The 17645-nt window shown below is 42.3% G+C and overlaps 1 protein-coding gene across 1 annotated transcript in view; it reads left to right on the top strand.

The window, feature by feature from the left end:
- The first annotated feature begins 4355 nt into the window (after window positions 1-4355).
- The window catches only part of DGKE (diacylglycerol kinase epsilon), a 29705-nt gene continuing 16415 nt past the window's right edge, over window positions 4356-17645 (top strand). The window contains exons 1-4 of the mRNA XM_006125151.4: window positions 4356-5711; window positions 11560-11719; window positions 14249-14368; window positions 16397-16540. Of these exons, the coding sequence (XP_006125213.1) occupies window positions 5260-5711; window positions 11560-11719; window positions 14249-14368; window positions 16397-16540 (876 nt within the window). The 5' untranslated portion in view covers window positions 4356-5259. The remainder of the gene's footprint in view (window positions 5712-11559; window positions 11720-14248; window positions 14369-16396; window positions 16541-17645) is intronic.

Here is a 17645-nt window from a genome sequence, read left to right as displayed (position 1 = left end):
TAAGAAGAAGAATGATAAACTATGAGGGAAACAGTCAGGAACCAGTGTTTTGCCCTGCTGTTTGGGGTTTTCCTAAACCCCAACTTCTGGAGGTAGAAAGAAAGCAGAGTGCTTTGAAACTCAGGAGAGGGCAAAGTTAGCCTCCTTTAATGCAACATGGCTTGGCTCAGTACAGGTCTGGGCAAAACCCGCTCTGTGTGCTGGATTTGGCCCGCCAAGCCACCAGATCCAGCCTGCAGATGTAGCGGGGAGTCTCAGGCAGACTGCCCTGCTTGCCCCACCCCCACACACCACTCAGAGAAGTGGCTGCTGGGCTGCTTGTGTTCCACAAACTGTGAGCCTGGAGGGGAGGGGGAAGTAGTGCTTCATGGTTGCTCCTACTCTGAGCACAATCCCATTGGCCGGTCATTTTTAAACAGGCAGCACACAAAGCACCACTCTCCTTTCCCCTCAGGCTTTTATTCACAGAGCATGTGCAGGGGTAGGGTAGGCTCCTGCCTGAGAAAGGAGCTGGGCTGCTGGCCGGGAGTCTTACTGGTAAGTCTCGTGGTCAGACCCTGCCTCTGACACCCCAGCCCCTCCGTGCCTTCTGCCGTCCAACTCCTACACCCTATCCCACATAAGCCACACCCTCTGCCCCCTTCCTGAGTCTATACCCCCTCCCAGACCCTGCACCCCATTCCTCTGCCCCAGATCACAATCCCCTCCTGCCTTAGGTCACAACCCAAATCCCTGCACTGTAATCCCCTGCCCTAGATCACAACCCAAACCCCTATTTTCCCTGCTGCACCTCAGTCCCCTGCCCTAGGTTACAACCCCCATCCCATACCCCAGCTCACAACTGCCTCCTTCATCCAAATTCCCTCACAAGCCCTCCTGCACCCAAATCCCTTGCCCTAGGGTCTGTGAATGGGGGAACATGGGAAGCCTCCTGGCCCCACCCCTTCCACCCAAGGCCCTGCCCCTTATGGGATTGCCTGCGACCACTTCAGAAATTTGTGACGTGGCCCCCCCTTCAAAATTTATTGCTCACCCATGCCCTAGCATCACTTAAACTTTATGCTGGTGATTTCCATCCTTGACAGTAGAACTCAGCACAGGAGATGTCCATAGAGCTGCAACTTGGCCAAAGGCTTAATCCATGATATTTGTGCAGCTTTTATATACACCCATTTTCCATCACAAAATTCAATCCATCCTGAACTTAGCCTAAAAAGAGAACACCACCAAAGTGATAATAAGTCTCAGAGAGGTAGCCGTGTTAGTCTGTATGTGTGAAAACAACAAGGAGCCCTGTGGCATCTTAAAGACTAACAGATTTATTTGGACATAAGCTTTCATGGGTCAAAACCTCTTCATCATATAGAACAACTGTGGTAGCGAGCAGCTTCTAGAATACAGAAAAGTCTGACTGAGGGGAGGACAAGCTCAAGAACTAGAAATAAACTGAAACTAAAAATGGGGTGGGGGGATTCTCAGTGCAGAATTAAATCATAATTTCTGTTCACAGCTATATAATGGAATTTCGAGAAAAATTCTTTATATCTGAGGTAACAAAAAGAAAAGTTCAACAATATAAGCCTACGCACTTAACCAGCGGGAGAGACCCTGGCTACGTCTAGACTGGCAAATTTTTCTGCAAAAGCAGCTGCTTTTGAGGAAAAACTTGCCAGCAGTCTAAACTGGCCGCTTGAATTTCTGCAAGAACACTGACAATCTAATGTAGGATTGTCAATGTTCTTGCGGAAATGCTATGCTGCTCCCATTTGGGCAAAAGCCCTCTTGCGCAAATGCTTTTGCGCAAGAGGGCCAGTGAAGACAACGCGGTATTGTTTTGCGCAAAAAAGCCCCGATCGTGAAAATGGCGATCGGGGCTTTCTTGCGCAAAACCGCGTCTAGATTGGCAGGGACGCTTTTCCGCAAAAAGTGCTTTTGCGCAAAAGCATCTGTGCCAATCTAGACGCTCTTTTCCGCGAATGCTTTTAACGGAAAAACTTTTCCGTTAAAAGCATTTGCGGAAAATCATGCCAGTCTAGACATAGCCCGTGTTTTCTTTGTTCAGGATTTCCGCTATATTTTCTAGCCATTGAATGTACTGTGGAGTTGCTGGACTGCACTTCTGTGTGAATGGCTGAAAATCCACCTTTGGTGGGCTCTTGCAAAACCCAACTGGAGTTTACAAAAGTAAGGTGACCAGACATCCTCCTTTGAGGAGGACATTCCTCCTTTTGAGGGGCTTGTCCTCCCCAATAATTATGTCCTCTTTTGAAAAAAATTGTCCTTCTTGTCCTACTTTGCCAAAAAAAATATATCCCGCTGTTTTTTAAAGTATCATTATACTGCAATTGAACCCCTGTTAAAAGGCTTAATATACAGTAAAATTCATATTTTCTAAGTTTGGAAAAATGTCCACTGATCTTGAAAAACTTTTTAAAGAATGAATCTGCTGAAGTAACTCTGTATTTTGTTCACAATCAATCAACTTTGTTCCAGTCAGTTAAAGAAAGTATTGAAAAAGAGCATATAACTTCTACAGAAGTGGGATTGTATATTAAACAATTCAAGGAGCAACTTCAGTCATGTCTTGAGTCCAACTTCCTTCCATTGGTTGTAATTACTAATTTAAACAAATTACAATAGAGCAATCCGGGAATGAAGAAAGAATTTATGAGGGAGGCGATGAGTTTTTATAAAAATGCTCTTGAATATCTAGAAAATTGGACAAAGCATGACGAACCAGTGTATGTGTTTGATTGGATTCTGCTGAATGAAGAAATTCAATGGAATAAAATCCTTGAAACAGTTTTATTAGTTAAAGAAAAATTTAGCATCACAATAAATGACAATTTATTGTTAGACGAAGTACGAAGAATTAACAATATAATAAAATACAATGAATGGACTGAATGCGAAATCGATAAAAAATGGATTGAGATTTTTAATTTCTTAAAAGAGTGAAAAATATTGATGTTTTTAATGTTATATGATTGTTTTTCAATCTGTTTGTCTTATAAGACGACTAATATCGTGATCATTTATTTATATGATTATTTATATCCATATACAAGGTGGGTTTTTTTGTCAACTCAGTGTCCTCCTCGCACATTTTCAAATTCTGGTCACCTTAACAAAAGGAAAGTGTGAGAATCTTTACGCAGCCGGTTCAGTACTTCGGAATTGAGGGATCAGGCCCTGATAATTCACCAGTGAAGCCCTGTGCGTTGTTGTCCGAGTTACAGAGCCCTGGCCCCTGGGGCTGGAGTCTGCCTTCTAGTGCGAAACATCTGCAGTGGCTACCAAATCATGCCTGCGGAGTCCACCGCAGAATCTGGCCTTGTGTGTTTAGAGGGGTGAGTGTTTGCAGCGGGGCCTGGCCCCTGTGCCCGAGGGGCCTTCACTCTGTGGGCAGAGAATTCATTTCCAGCCCCTGCACCAGAAGGGTTTTTGCTTTGCCCTGCCTCCTTCCCCTCCTCTTTCTTGAGCCCCTCTGCCTTTTCCTGGGGCCCTCCAGCTGCCTGCCTGCTTCCTCTCTGCTGTACCCCTCTGCCTTTTCCTGGGGCTGCCTGCCTGCCTGCCTGCTTCCTCTCTGCTGTGCCCCTCTGCCTTTTCCTGGGGCTGCCTGCCTGCCTGCCTCCTCTCTGCTGTGCCCCTCTGCCTTTTCCTGGGGCTGCCTGCCTGCCTCCTCTCTGCTGTGCCCCTCTGCCTTTTCCTGGGGCTGCCTGCCTGCCTCCTCTCTGCTGTGCCCCTCTGCTTTTTCCTGGGGCTGCCTGCCTGCCTGCCTCCTCTCTGCTGTGCCCCTCTGCTTTTTCCTGGGGCTGCCTGCCTGCCTGCCTCCTCTCTGCTGTGCCCCTCTGCCTTTTCCTGGGGCTGCCTGCCTGCCTCCTCTCTGCTGTGCCCCTCTGCCTTTTCCTGGGGCTGCCTGCCTGCCTCCTCTCTGCTGTGCCCCTCTGCCTTTTCCTGGGGCTGCCTGCCTGCCTCCTCTCTGCTGTGCCCCTCTGCCTTTTCCTGGGGCTGCCTGCCTGCCTCCTCTCTGCTTTTTCCTGGGGCTGCCTGCCTGCCTCCTCTCTGCTGTGCCCCTCTGCCTTTTCCTGGGGCTGCCTGCCTGCCTCCTCTCTGCTGTGCCCCTCTGCCTTTTCCTGGGGCTGCCTGCCTGCCTCCTCTCTGCTGTGCCCCTCTGCCTTTTCCTGGGGCTGCCTGCCTGCCTCCTCTCTGCTGTGCCCCGCTGCCCCTCCCTTTTCTCTCCATCCCTCCCTCTCCCCAGCCCTTTCTAGGCCACTTCCGGTAGCCTGCCCGTCTCCTAGCAACCCCCATCAGCAGCCACCGCCCCCCCCCCTTCTCCGTGGGGCCTCGTCTCGGCTTCTTCCGCTTCCGCAGCTTCCCCGGCTCATCCCCGGCCCCGCCGCAGCGCCCGGTCCTCCCCCGCCAGTGCCGCGAGCCGGCCGGGGCAGGTTCCGCCGCCTGCCATCCCCTCCCGCCCGGGGACCCCTGGGCGCGAGCAGTCGCTGGGGCAGCTCTTGGGGCGGAAGCTGCTTTGAGGGAGGGGAGTGTGCAGGGCTGGGGGGGAGATAACAAAGGTAGGTACCTAATTCCCCCCCCCCCCGGTCATCGGGGCGAGGGTAATTATCCTGGGGAAGGGGAATACTGGGGGGAAGAGAGAGGATAGCTGGGGGTGAGAGAAACCCCAAGAGGAGCAAGTTGTTAGTGGGGGGGCACTCTTACACCAGGGGTTTCCTGTGATGGGGAATTAAAGCTAGACTTGATGAAAAGGGGAGCTGGGTGAAGTAAACAAGGGCCAAAAAGGGTGGGGGTGTAGTAGTAGCTAGACCAGTCTTGGGCAAGGGGACCTGAATGAAGGACAGGAGAGGTTAATTCTCATACCCCTTGTAGTGGGAGGGAGTTACTGGGAGAATAAGACTTTACATCAGGAAAAGTGATGTAGGAGCAGGTGTCTCACAAGAAGGGTGCTTGTTCTGATAGTAATTGGTATATCAGGCCAGAAGGAGGAAGAGAGGTTTTCAGGATAATGCCAGGATGGAAAGAAAAGCAGAGGTTAATTACCCTACTCTTGTTATAATGATATCCAGTCTGATGAGTTGAGTCAAGCTTCAGGGGGAAAGGGAGTATAATAATAAGTTAAAGCATGCAATAAACAATGGTTCCTAAACCCACCCACAGGATCCTAGAAGTGAGACCCAAGTTAGCCCTACTTGTCTTGTTTAATTTGACCATTTAGACAGGGAAAGCTAAAATCCAAAAGGGATGGAAAGGGAGGAAAACAGCAGTCCCCCCACGGGAGTGTTTGCAGAGTGGAGTTTGGCCTTCTGGACTCTGTGCTCAGTGATCTTGCCAGTACTGATCACCTTGTGGTGCAGCATCCAGCGATCCCGGAGGCAGGTGCTGAGGCAGGACATCTTCCACAAGAGCAAGCATGATTGGCACTACACAGACCTCTTTGGCCAGCCAACCTATTGCTGTGTGTGTGCCCAGCACATTCTGCAGGGAGCTTTTTGCAACTGCTGTGGGCTGTGTGTCAACGAAGAGTGTCTCAAGAAGGCTGACAAGCTTTTCCTCTGCAAGGAAATTATGATGAGGAGTGATGAAGTCCCCACCTCTATGGCACATCGCTGGATCCGAGGCAACGTCCCACTGTGCAGCTATTGTGTCATATGCAAGCAGCAGTGTGGCACCCAACCCAAGCTCTGTGACTACAGGTACAGCGGAGGAATGTGCTTGCATATGCAGGAAGTACAGTAGCATGTTATTATTGTAGTTGCTGTGGCAATATTTGGTCACTGTGCTACTAAATGAAATGCTAGAATAGGTCCAGCAAGTTGTCTAGCATGAAGCTCTGTTAGAATTTTTCTCAGGGCCTGAGATCAATAAGGCTGCCATGAACTAAAATGCTGATATTCAGCATGAATAAAAGTGGGAGGATAGAGTCATAAGTTAGTTACTATGTCATCTATTTTATTATTGTTTGTATAACTGTAAAATCGAAGGCCCCCAATCAATAATTAAAGTTGTATTTTGCTAGCTGTTATACAGGCATGTAGTAAGACAGTGCCTGACCCAGACTGCTTACAATGTACAGCCTGCTCCTGCACAGTTTACAATTTAACTTGACACACTGTGCATAGTCCCATTGACTTAAATGGAACTACTTACAGTGCATGAAGTTAAGTAGATGCATAAATGTTGGCAGGATAGGGGCTTGGACTTATGACAAAACACAATATAAATTAAGTAAGTATAGGCACAAAAGAAGTCAATCCTCCTAAGGCTATATTGTAACCCCTTGGGGCAGGGACTTTTTGTTCTGTGTTTGTATAGCACCTAGAACAATGGAGTCCTGATCCATGACCAGGGCTCATAAGTGCTACAGTATTACTACTAATAATTATTAGTAAGCAAAACTCCCTATGAAAGTTAATAGAGCATTAATATCAACTCAAAAGTTCTCAGTACCCTGAAATTAGCTCTTGTTGATTTCAGTGGGACTACTTGTAGCATATTGTACACAGGAGGAATGTCATAGCAGTGGTTCTGCCAAATATTATCCTCATGGACCAAGGTCTGACTTTAGTTATTCCCACTGTAAATCTATTGACTTCACTGGACATACTCTGGATTTACGTAAGTGTAACTGAGATGAGAATTAGGCCTCACATATTTACTCCCCTCATTTTATTGGATAAATGTCTAGATTGAAATCCTAGCCCTCACCAGAGTCAATGGGAGTTCTGCTTCTGATTTCATTGAAGCCGGGATTTCACCCCAGTGTCTTATTATGTATGTTTGTGAATAGGTTTTGTCACATGCTTGTTGTAAATCATGCACTGAGGATTTGTGGTCCATTTTGTAGCTGTTTTTTGCAAGGCTGTGTTTTGTGCCTTTGTTTTTTGTGAGGCTATCATGAACAAAATATAGTCTGTTATTCTGTGGGATGGACAGGTGCCTGCTGCTTCATGTTTACTTCAGGTAATTTTAATGAGGCAAACTAATTAGAAGAACCACCAGGGATCTTTTCCAGGCTCTGAAACTGTACAGCAGCATGATTGAATAGTCAATTAATATATTTCTATGTATAAAACTGCTATTCTTCTTCTGTCAAACTCTCATTCAGCCTTGGCTAGCAATAATTTAATACTAGTTGCAGCATTATGTGAGTCATCTGCAGTTTATAACATAAATTATATCTGTTTCTCATCTTTTCTTCCTGTCTCTTTGCGCTCCAGTGGAATTTTTGTGTTTCTCAGGTTTCATTGTTTCTTCCAATATTTGTGGAAATAATGTAGTTATTTAAGATTTCTGTATAGTGCTATAATTAGCTGTGTATGGTGCTTTGCCTAGAGAATGAAACTCAAGGGATTTACAACTTTGGTGATATACATACAGTAACTCAGAGAGATTACAGCAGAGGAGAAGAGTGGGATACACACTAAATAAGATTCAAGTTAATTGTCTTCCATGATATGCATAGTATTCTTTTGTTTTTCTAAAAATAATTAGTGTGTTGGCATTAAGGAAATACTAAGACATTGTTGAAGAGATGGTAGCAAAAAGATGAGTTGGAGGTTGCAAATGTCCTCAATGTGAACAATAGCAAATTATGTACAAAACTGGCATATCGTAACTGTAGTGTCTGAACTCTTTCAGTGTAAAACCTGCCCCAGGAGCAGATGGATTTTCTTGGAATGCCTAAGTTGTCTTTATAGCTTTATATCTGGACATTGGAATTGTCTTGCATGTTGTCAGCAGCAGTGTGAGCTAAACAATAAAAGTTTGGAGATGTAGTAGTAACTCTTAAATTAAATCTACTGTTACAGATCTGTGCATTCTGAGTTTTCCTAGGTACCTACTCTTAGATTATCTGCTGACTTCACTATATTGTTCAGTTAAATATTATTGACATGCAGATATCAGTAGGTGCATATGAGAGTAGAGAAAGTATAATTGTAATGTTACAAGGGTTTTACTTCATTCCTAGGTTATATTTGCTGCCTATTTTTATCCAGCTCTTATGTGACACTTTATAAGAAGTAAAGCTTCAGCAGAGTGAACCACCAACTCATCAGAATGGAGCTTCACATGTGTTTGGTTAAGGGCGGGATTCATGACCAGCAATGAATAAAAATGTCACCTACCTGGAATGTCAGTGTCCATGGTTGTAAGAACTGGATTAAGGGAGGAACTCCAAAAATAGCTTCTACAGCTGCTTAAATCAGTTTTTGGATGTGATGAACCAGGATCAGCCTTCTGCAGAGAATGGCAATGGATATTATTATAATTCCCCCTATATTTGGCTGTCATCTGGACAAATGTAGGAATAGGATAAATAGATGAGCACTTATATGCTGTGAGATTTTTCTGTTACAGAGCTGCATAATGCTAAACGACCCTTAGAGATTAGGATTTAAAGGGATGCTGTCATCTTCAAAAACTGACAGTTTACAAATGTATTTTCTTCTTACTATCACTAAATTATTAAATTAAAAAGCATTTTTGAAATTAATTATTTTTTAACTATTTGAAATTTCTTTTTTCAGTTAAGGAAAATTAATAAAGCTATTTGAACTTCTGTTTATAGTCGCTTACGTGATTTCAATTCTGTAGCGTTTGTCAGCTGTTCTCAGCTGTGCAAGGGACTATTTATAGGCTTATAGTGACTATTTCTTTTGGAATTGGAAAAAAAGATTAATGTTTCCAAAGGTTTTAAATTTTGCAAAAGCCCATTTTTACAAAATCCTAAATATTTGGCTCAACTTGAGTTGACAGTGACCTTTCAGGAGTGTGTTTGAAGCACAATATGTTTGTTTTCCTAACTCTACAGAGAACTTGTTCAGTTTTTGTTTGTAATGAGTTATGAATATGTAGCATGTTTCATAATATTAGATATTCATCATTTTGCCATAATTATACTCAGAGTACTTTTTTTTTTCAATTAGTACACACAAAAAATTAGTTTTTTCGTACATGGTTTAAGATATAAATATCTGCTCTGTTTTTAGATGGATGTAATTAGTGTTCCAGGATGCTGTTTTGTCAAGTTGTCCAAAGGTTTGAAACTTTTCTAGTTCTATTTTGATATCTATCTATTTGAGTTTATTCCCAGTTCCTTGGGAATAAACATCTTCCTGCACACTCCATGATGTCATTGCTCAGATATTCCAGCCCAAGACTGTGTGCTGTGTAGTGTGCTGTCTAACTTAAAGAAAAGCGAATGTAGACCCTGAGAACAAAGGAGTGAAGATTTAGTTGATTGTACATCAGCAGTTTTTCTGTATTTGCCTGTTCAGTTGTGTTGGCAGTAGTAACAGTAAACGAGTTTCAATATGTGGAAGAAAACATTGTCTTCACTCTGCGTTTGTAAGCAACAAGTAGCCAGAGGCAGTTTTATTATGAGCTGCAGCAAGGGAAAAACTGGTTCGGACAAGGGGGGGGGGGGGGGAAGCCCCCCCCCTTCCAAGGCAGATCTTCGAATACAAGCAATTATGAAGCAGTTTATATACTGTCTATTAAATATAATAACAATAACAATTAGTCTCCTTCCCATTATAAACACCAATGGCTAACAGTTATTTAGTTCCACCCAGATGCTCCTTATCTCAAGGTCCCTGCCAGAGTCAGCATTCTATCCTTATCTCCGTATGGAGGCGAGAGGCGAAGGCAGCGTCTAATTACAGATCTTGCGATGTCAGGCCACAGACTTAGCCTGACTCTTGCTCTCTTGTATACAAGACCAAGATGGCTGCACACAAATTCCCTTATTCCCTTTTCCTGCCTCCCCAAATAAGTCAGAAATGAAAGTAAAAGTTGTGCTTTTCACAGGAATAAATGCAAAAATAAATAAAATTCATATCTGCTTACCTGTGCAATAGTGATGCACAGTTTTCTCTCCTTTATGTCATTGTGGGTGTAGAAGTCCAATAGAGGGATGATCTGATTTATATAAGTAGTTATTTGATCAGTAGTTAGTTGATTAGAAAATATTTATGCAGGAGGGGAACTACTTCATCTCAAGGCACTTAATAAATTATCTACTGACAGTTTATGCCATTTTGTCTATTTAGGAAATTGTATTCAATGTAGTTACTTGGACTTGATTATTATTATTATGAGCAATGCAATATTAAGAACCTTAACTTTATTTCCTATTTTATATCATTCAGAGAATATTTGTTTTGTAGCCTGTTTGTTAGAGTTCAAGAATGCACGACTTCTAAAATTCACATAGTTTAGGAAATGTATTTAGTTTCTAATGTATCATACAATGACATTAGACGTGCAAATGACCTACTTGGTCAGCTAGTCCTCATCTCTGTCAGTGTGGGACGCTTCCCTATGTTACATTTACTAGTGCTTTATCCAGTCTAGTTTTAATATGCCAAACTACTTTGAGAAGGAGATGGGTTTTTCCTACTGTTTAGAGCCTGAATTAGACCATGCAAATTATTAATCAAGTGTGTAAGTATTCAGTCTGAATTTTTACTTTCTTAATTTCATCCCATTAATACTCTTTTGGTCTGCTGGAGATCAGCTTTAATAAAAGCGCCAATATATTCAAAGTTGTGGTCACTGTGCACAAAAAATCCAAGAGTATTGTATAATAATTCATTTGTCCCAAGGTTCTTGCAAATCTGCTCTGAGGTGGGGGAGAGGGGTTCAGTTCTTTCATTAGTTCTACTGTGCTCTATCAGCTGCACATTTTAAAATCAGTGGTTGTTTAGCATAATTTTTTAATTTGCATAGTGTTCTGTAGTCTCATGCTGCATCTCTACAATTTCCATTATAATCTTTCTCCGTCATCTTCTGGCCTTTATATCTCTATTCTGCTCCCATTAAAATACAAATGTATCTCAAGTCCTTTTGAATCCTCAGCAGTCTCCCAGAGATTCTTTGGGTTTTTTTGTCTTTGCTTCCTTCAGACTGGGAAAAAAATCAGTCTTGTGCAGCAGATCCATACCAGGCCAGGTATAGCTTATAAAAGCCTGGGCTGGGAAGTTTAAATAGGACCTTACTGATGCATTGTCCAGATAACCTTTGTGGGGATAGATTCATCCACTGGCTTCAGCCCTGGGTGGTAAGGCACAGGCTTCATCTTCAGCTCTGGGCACCTGTACTGAAGCCCTTGGGCTTCTACCCTGTACCCCCGCCTGAGACAGCAGGGCTAAGGCTTTTGCCCTCCCTTCCTCTCCCCTCTTCCCCTCCCCAGATGATGTAGTAATTTTTGTTGTCAGAAGGGGGTTGCGGCACAATGAAGTTTGAGAGCCTCTGTTCTCGTTTGACTCATTTAAAAGATATCTTTAGCCCATGCTTATTCTCTTCTGTTAATTCTCTAAGAAAAGGACAACTAATTTTTCTGTGTATCTAATAAAGAATCTAAGGCAAAGTTCTTCATGTTTCATGATCCCATTGCATAACTTGTGCTGTATTAATATACTTTATTTTATAAAGTGTTTTTGCATTGCCCTATACAAGTAAAGTCAACCTTTCAATCCAAGTGGCTGGTGAGAAATCAAGTTAAACCACCGTTGTAACTATTTTTGTTTCTGTTTTCAGGTGTGTTTGGTGTCAGCACATTGTACATGATGAATGCATGCAGAATTCTTTAAAGAGCGAAAAGTGTAGTTTTGGAGAATTTAGAAACTTAATTGTTCCACCATACTATTTATCCACCATTAATCAGATGCGTAAAGATAAAAGAATTGACTATGGAAAGGTAACTGCTTATCTTTTCTTTAATATTTAGAATTGGCGCAATGACTGGTTATACACTGGATCAGTATTCGAATACATAAATGCTCAGTGTGTCGTTTTGAATGTTAGTCATTTTATTAACATCCTGGTTGAGATTGAACAGATTTTTACATTTAATTATTCTGAAGTGACACTGAAGCTATAGTACCTCAAAACATCTTAGCCACAATTGTTTAAATCCCATAATCTTCTTTAGTCAATAATTCCAAAAGTAATTTATGCTCAATTCCCTGTTATATGTTGTAGAATATTCATTAAGTCTTTAGTAAAATCTGTAAACAAAGCTATGTAAAAGAAAACAGTTACCTACAAAACATGGAATTAGAGAGAAATCCTATAAAGTCTTTTTAAAGGGATACCTGATGAGAATAAACCTGTTTGTTTTCATTGTATTTAATTTAGGATACAATGGAAGTTTAAAAAATAAAGTGACCCTTCAAAGAGGCACAGCTGTCAAATAAAAATATGTTCTGTGTTCCAAAATATAGTGTGTTGCATGATGCAAAGTATCAACACTTGTAGTACTCACACAAATTTCGTGACTGGGGGCGGGGAGAGGCTGTATCCTGGAAATCAAAGTCTCATGGGTTTAGTGGTCATAATGAACAAGCAACTCAACTCAGCATGAACTCCCCAGAGTGAAACTGTGGCAAAAGGGCTAACGGGACCCTTGTATGTATAAACAAGAGAGTAGTCAATAAAAGAAAGGCGAGGTGAATTTATTTCTGCATATGCCATTGGTGAGGCCAGTACTAGAACACTATGTACAGTGCTGCTGTTTATGGTTTGAAAAGGATGTTAGAAAAACCGGAGAAACTACAGAATAGAGCTGCAAAAAATGACTGAATGGCTGAAGAAAATGCTTGACAGTGAGAGACTTAAAGAGCTTAAACTAAACAGAATAACAAAAAGAAGACTGAGTAACTTGACCAGTGTGACAGTTCTTCACAAGGAGAAAATACCTGTGCTAAATGGCTGTTCAGTCTTGTGGAGAAATACAGAACAAGAACTGGTGCCTGGAGGCTGAAGCCAGACAAATTAAAAATAAGGCACACATTTTAACCATTGGAGCAAACCACCAAGGAAAGTAGTGGATGTCTTCAAACCAAAACTGGATGCCTTTCTGGAAATAGGCATTAGTCAAACACAAGTTAGTGGGCTGGTTACAGGACTACCTAGGTGAAATTTAGTGGCCTAAGATTTACATGATGTTAAACTAGGTCCAATAATCCATTCTGATCTTTAAATCTATGAATGATTTCAGACCAATTTTAGGGGGCTCTTGTAATAAAACACAAGCAGCCCAAAATTTTTACCTGAACTGCCTGCACTTTCCCTTCAGTCATTACAAGTGGCAGTGCTGTTTATGCCACAGCCAGCCAATTGTTTGTGCTCTAAGCAGGGCAGATTCTAGGAAAGCAGAGCCAGCCCAAGTACCAAGCTCAGTAGTCTTAACCTTGCTATCCCCACTCCAGTGCAGGAAAGGAGAGTTTTTGGATGTAGGAGCATAGAGCCAACGTCCTCCCTGAAGACTAACCACAAGTCAACTGCTGGATTCTGCTAGAGGAGAAGTTGGAGAAATAGGGGGCCTATAGGCTTGTAGAGGATATGGGGAGCTTGATGGGGAATTGGGATGGCTGCAGGAATGAGCCAGTAGGGAGACTGGAGGGCTGGAAAGTAAAGGTGAAAGGAAAGAGAGTTGGGGCCTGCATTACTGTGTACAAGTCAAGGTGAATTCTCAACCTATAATTACCATATGCCAATTGGGATATTCATAGCGGGAGTCAAAAACCAGAAGACTGAAAAACAAGATTAAAAAGAAATAAAAATATTTGGTTCTGATTCATGGTATTAGAACCCTTGAAGTTAGCAGTGCTGCAAACATGAATTCATTGTAGAGGGGGACTTGTATTCTTGTGTAAATTTGATCAAACTATTTGTAGAAATATACAACTTTGCTGTTAATTTTCTATATATTTCTGCTATTATGGAAATCATCTGTTTGAACAAAAGCATTATCTGTCTTAATTCAGTGAAGGAATAGTCCTGCATTTAAGACTTCGGTGCTGCTAAGGAGCTTATTCTGATAGCACTGCAATGATTTAATTGCAAGATCAAGGTGTAGAAGAGGGAGAGACTGTATGAAAGCTTGTATTGATAATGAGGTTTAGCAATACTGGCAACAAGAAACTGAAAAAACACAAGTTAGACATTTAGTAGCTGTATTTTGACACTTCTGCTTAATCGTCATTGACTTGGAATGCTACTGGTTGAAATAAGTTGTAAATTAATCACTTATTAGCAAATATTGCTTGTTTCTCTTCTCACTATAAAGAGGGAATTAGCTACATTTCATTTAGAATTATGGAGTACAGTAATTCATTTTTCCTGTCCTTTGTGTGAATGGGGAATGAATTTGGAATTCAGAGTTCCTCGTTCCTTTTAGGTTTGTCATATTTGTGTACATACAGAGTTTTTTCTCTTTCTGCAGTTGGCATCCTCCTATGGTAAACACTGGACCCCAATAATAATCCTGGCTAATACTCGTAGTGGAAACAACATGGGTGAAACATTGTTGGGAGAGTTTAAGATTCTCTTAAACCCAGTTCAGGTAACTAGGGGGGAAAGCCATAACTATGTAATAAACTAAAGACTCAATTAAAATCACCTGTATTTTGCTTATATATGGAGTATAGTATCTCTTTAAGTAATGTGATACAAATCTCCAGCTAAGGAAACAGATTGGTTCAGTTCTTATTTGGAAAAAAATGGTCCCCAGGATTTTAAGCAAACTCAATTTAAGGAGCGTTTTTGTTGTTTTTTTAACAATGAGTTTGGATAAGGAACTAAGTCTCACTAAGATTTATAGAAGTTGAACTTGCAACAATCCTCTCGCTGATTTTATTTTCAATAAATCTCCAGAATTCATTGAGGAAGGTATGAGATTTTTAAGATAGGGAACAATTAAAAAAACTTTAAATCCTGAAAAAATCATAACTTGTATTCTTTTCTTTTCACTACATGATACCTCATGCAACACCATCATCCATGGTCACTGTCTGGTGCAGTGGTCTGGTGTGTTTGATCTCATTTCTTGTGATTTTTTTTTTTTTTTTTTTAATCCTGGTTTTACTCGTGAAGATGGCAACCTATCCAGCTGTTTTCCTGTGTTGCTATTGTCCCTTAAGCTCAAATGGGAAGACAGAGGATGCTCTGACGTAATTTAGCTATTCCTGGATTTCCTGTCTACACCTTAATCCTCTTCCCTTCCCCTTCCAAAGTTCAAAGCAAAAGCCTTAAAATTCTGACTGGCAGAAATCAGTAAGGTCTCTGTGTCTAAAAAAAAATAAAAAAATGCCAAGAGTAGTCTGAATGAATAAACTTTTTTACAAACTGAATTTTAAATCTTTTAAAAACTGTTTTTATTTAATTACTTTTGGTGCTTGTAAAAGTTGAGAGTTTGACATTAGTGGATACAAAAAAAAATTCATTTGAGGCAGAATCTCACTTGCTTTGTTTATGTGAATATTCCCTGAAGTAACTACAGGCAGTCCCCGAGTTACGCAGATCCGACTTACGTCGGATCCGCAGTTACGAACGGGGATTTTCTCGCCCCGGAGGACTGGAGCGGCGGGACACCTGGTCCCGCCGCCCGCCTCCTCCGGGGCGAGAAAAGCTGCTCCCCGTCTCCCTGGTCTACTGGGGGAGCCAGCAGACCAGGGAGACGCGGAGCAAGCGGCGGAGGACCCGGGCCGGACCTGTGGCGCTGATCTGGAAGCGCCGCGGGTCCGGCCCGGGTCCTCTGCCGCTTTGCTCCGCGTCTCCCTGGTCTGCTGGGGGGGGGGGGAGAGCAGCTAGTGCCCCCCCCCCCCCAGCAGACCAGGGAGACGTGGAGCAAAGCCCGGGGCTTGTGGTAGAGCAGGTGGGGTGCTGCCGTTTGGTCCTGCAGCACCGCTCCTTGGCGCTACTGGACCAACCCGGCAGTACCCCAGCTGCTCTGCCCCAGGAGTCCTGATTCAGCCACTGCTGATCAGTTTCAGCAGTGGCTGAATCAGGACTCCTGGGGCAGAGCAGCTGGGGTGCTGCTGGGTTGGTCCAGTAGCGCCGAGGAGCAGCCGCGGTACTGGACCAACCCAGCAGCACCCGAGCTGCTCTACCCCAGGCGTCCCCAAGTCAGCCGCTGCTGAAACTGACCAGCGGCTGACTACAGGAAGCCCGAGGCAGAGTTGCTCTGCCCTGGGCTTCCTGGAATCAGTTGCTGATCAGTTTCAGCAGCAGCTGACTTGGGGACGCCTGGGGTTCTTAAGTTGAATCTGTATGTAAGTCGGAACTGGTGTCCAGATTCAGATGCTGTTGAAACTGATCAGTTTCAGCAGCGATTGAATCTGGATGCCAGTTCTGACTTACATACAGATTCAACTTAAGAACAAACCTACAGTCCTTATCTTGTACGTAACCCGGGGACTGCCTGTACTCACATGACTCTTGAGTAGGATTTGGTCTCTGGTATGATCCTTTGCCAGAGTAGTTCACTGGAAGATCAATTTGCATCGTAATATATATAAAATAAAGATGTTTGATCTGTGAAGTAAACCCTAGACTGATGACATTTTTCACTTTTATTTTAATTTGTTCATAGGTTTTTGATCTCAGCAAAATTTCACCTTCCAAAGCACTCCAGCTTTGTACCTTGCTGCCTTATAATTCTGCAAGGGTACTTGTTTGTGGTGGGGATGGCACAGTAGGCTGGGTCCTGGATGCAATTGATGAAATGAAGATAAAGGTATGATGTTTGAGTACCTTTGCAAGTATTGTGGTGCAAACCCTTTTGTAACTGGCCAAAGTCCTAATCTCTTATCTGCATATGAGTGGTTCCTGTCTTTGAGTAAACCTATTAAGAAAAGTATTTGTGAAGTAGCTTATGTATAATAAAGAGATAGAGACTGAACATTTAATTTAGAAACCATTCTGCTTACAGAGCATAGCCTGTTTTATGCATTCCCTTGTAATCTAAAGAGATTTATTTTGCTGTTAAAGGCTTTATTAATATAGTAAGATTCTTCTGCTCTGGTTGCTTATTTCTCTCAAACAGTATTCAACTTCTAAAGCCACCAAAATAATGGTACGATTGCAGGATTGTGACTTCAGAAAGAGATTAATAGACAGAAGTAGATAAATTATTGAAGAAGTGGTTTTCATTCTGCCATTACTTACTGATAAGAAGTGATGAAACTTTGTGTGTTTGGTATTGTTTCTAAATAAAATGTGTTTTCAGTTGAAGAGCTTGTCAACAAGAAGTCTTGGGATGTTTAAACTCTGAAGGGTATCTAATTCGGTTGTCACACTTTCTGCCTAGTATCCACGCACATCCTTTTCTCTAAAGAAAACAAGTGGCAAATCCACAAGATTGGATAAGAAAAATGTAATTCCCTTTTCCCAATTTTCTAGAGTATATCAAAGTGAATGGTTTATTTGTTAACTAATTCATACATTATAGCGTACTGTACTGAAAGCTGAGACTGGGTCCTGATGCACATCATCAACCCGTGAACTCTTTTGAGAGACATAGATTTGCAGGTACATTGAATTACATTGAAGAAAATATCTTATTACCCCCGCAAAGCTAATATGCTGAAGATGGTGTGAGCTGCATTATAGTTCCTCTCATGCCTCCTTAGCAGAATTGTTGACAAAACGGTATGCTCCTGAAAACACATTACAAGCACTGGAAGTATCCAGCTATTCCTCTGAGAGCTTAGCTATAAAATCTTTATTACTGGTGATAAGTGAAAGGAGAAAAAAACCTAACTTGACTCTCAGGCTATGTCTAAACTTGCACTTGATCGACAAAACTATCGATGTTTAGAGGTGCTTAAAACCCCTTCCCT

Source organism: Pelodiscus sinensis, chromosome 20 (assembly GCF_052426305.1).
Source record: "Pelodiscus sinensis isolate ZL-2025 chromosome 20, ASM5242630v1, whole genome shotgun sequence".
NCBI classification, from domain to species: Eukaryota; Metazoa; Chordata; order Testudines; family Trionychidae; genus Pelodiscus; species Pelodiscus sinensis.
This window is presented reverse-complemented; position numbering and strand designations above follow the sequence as displayed.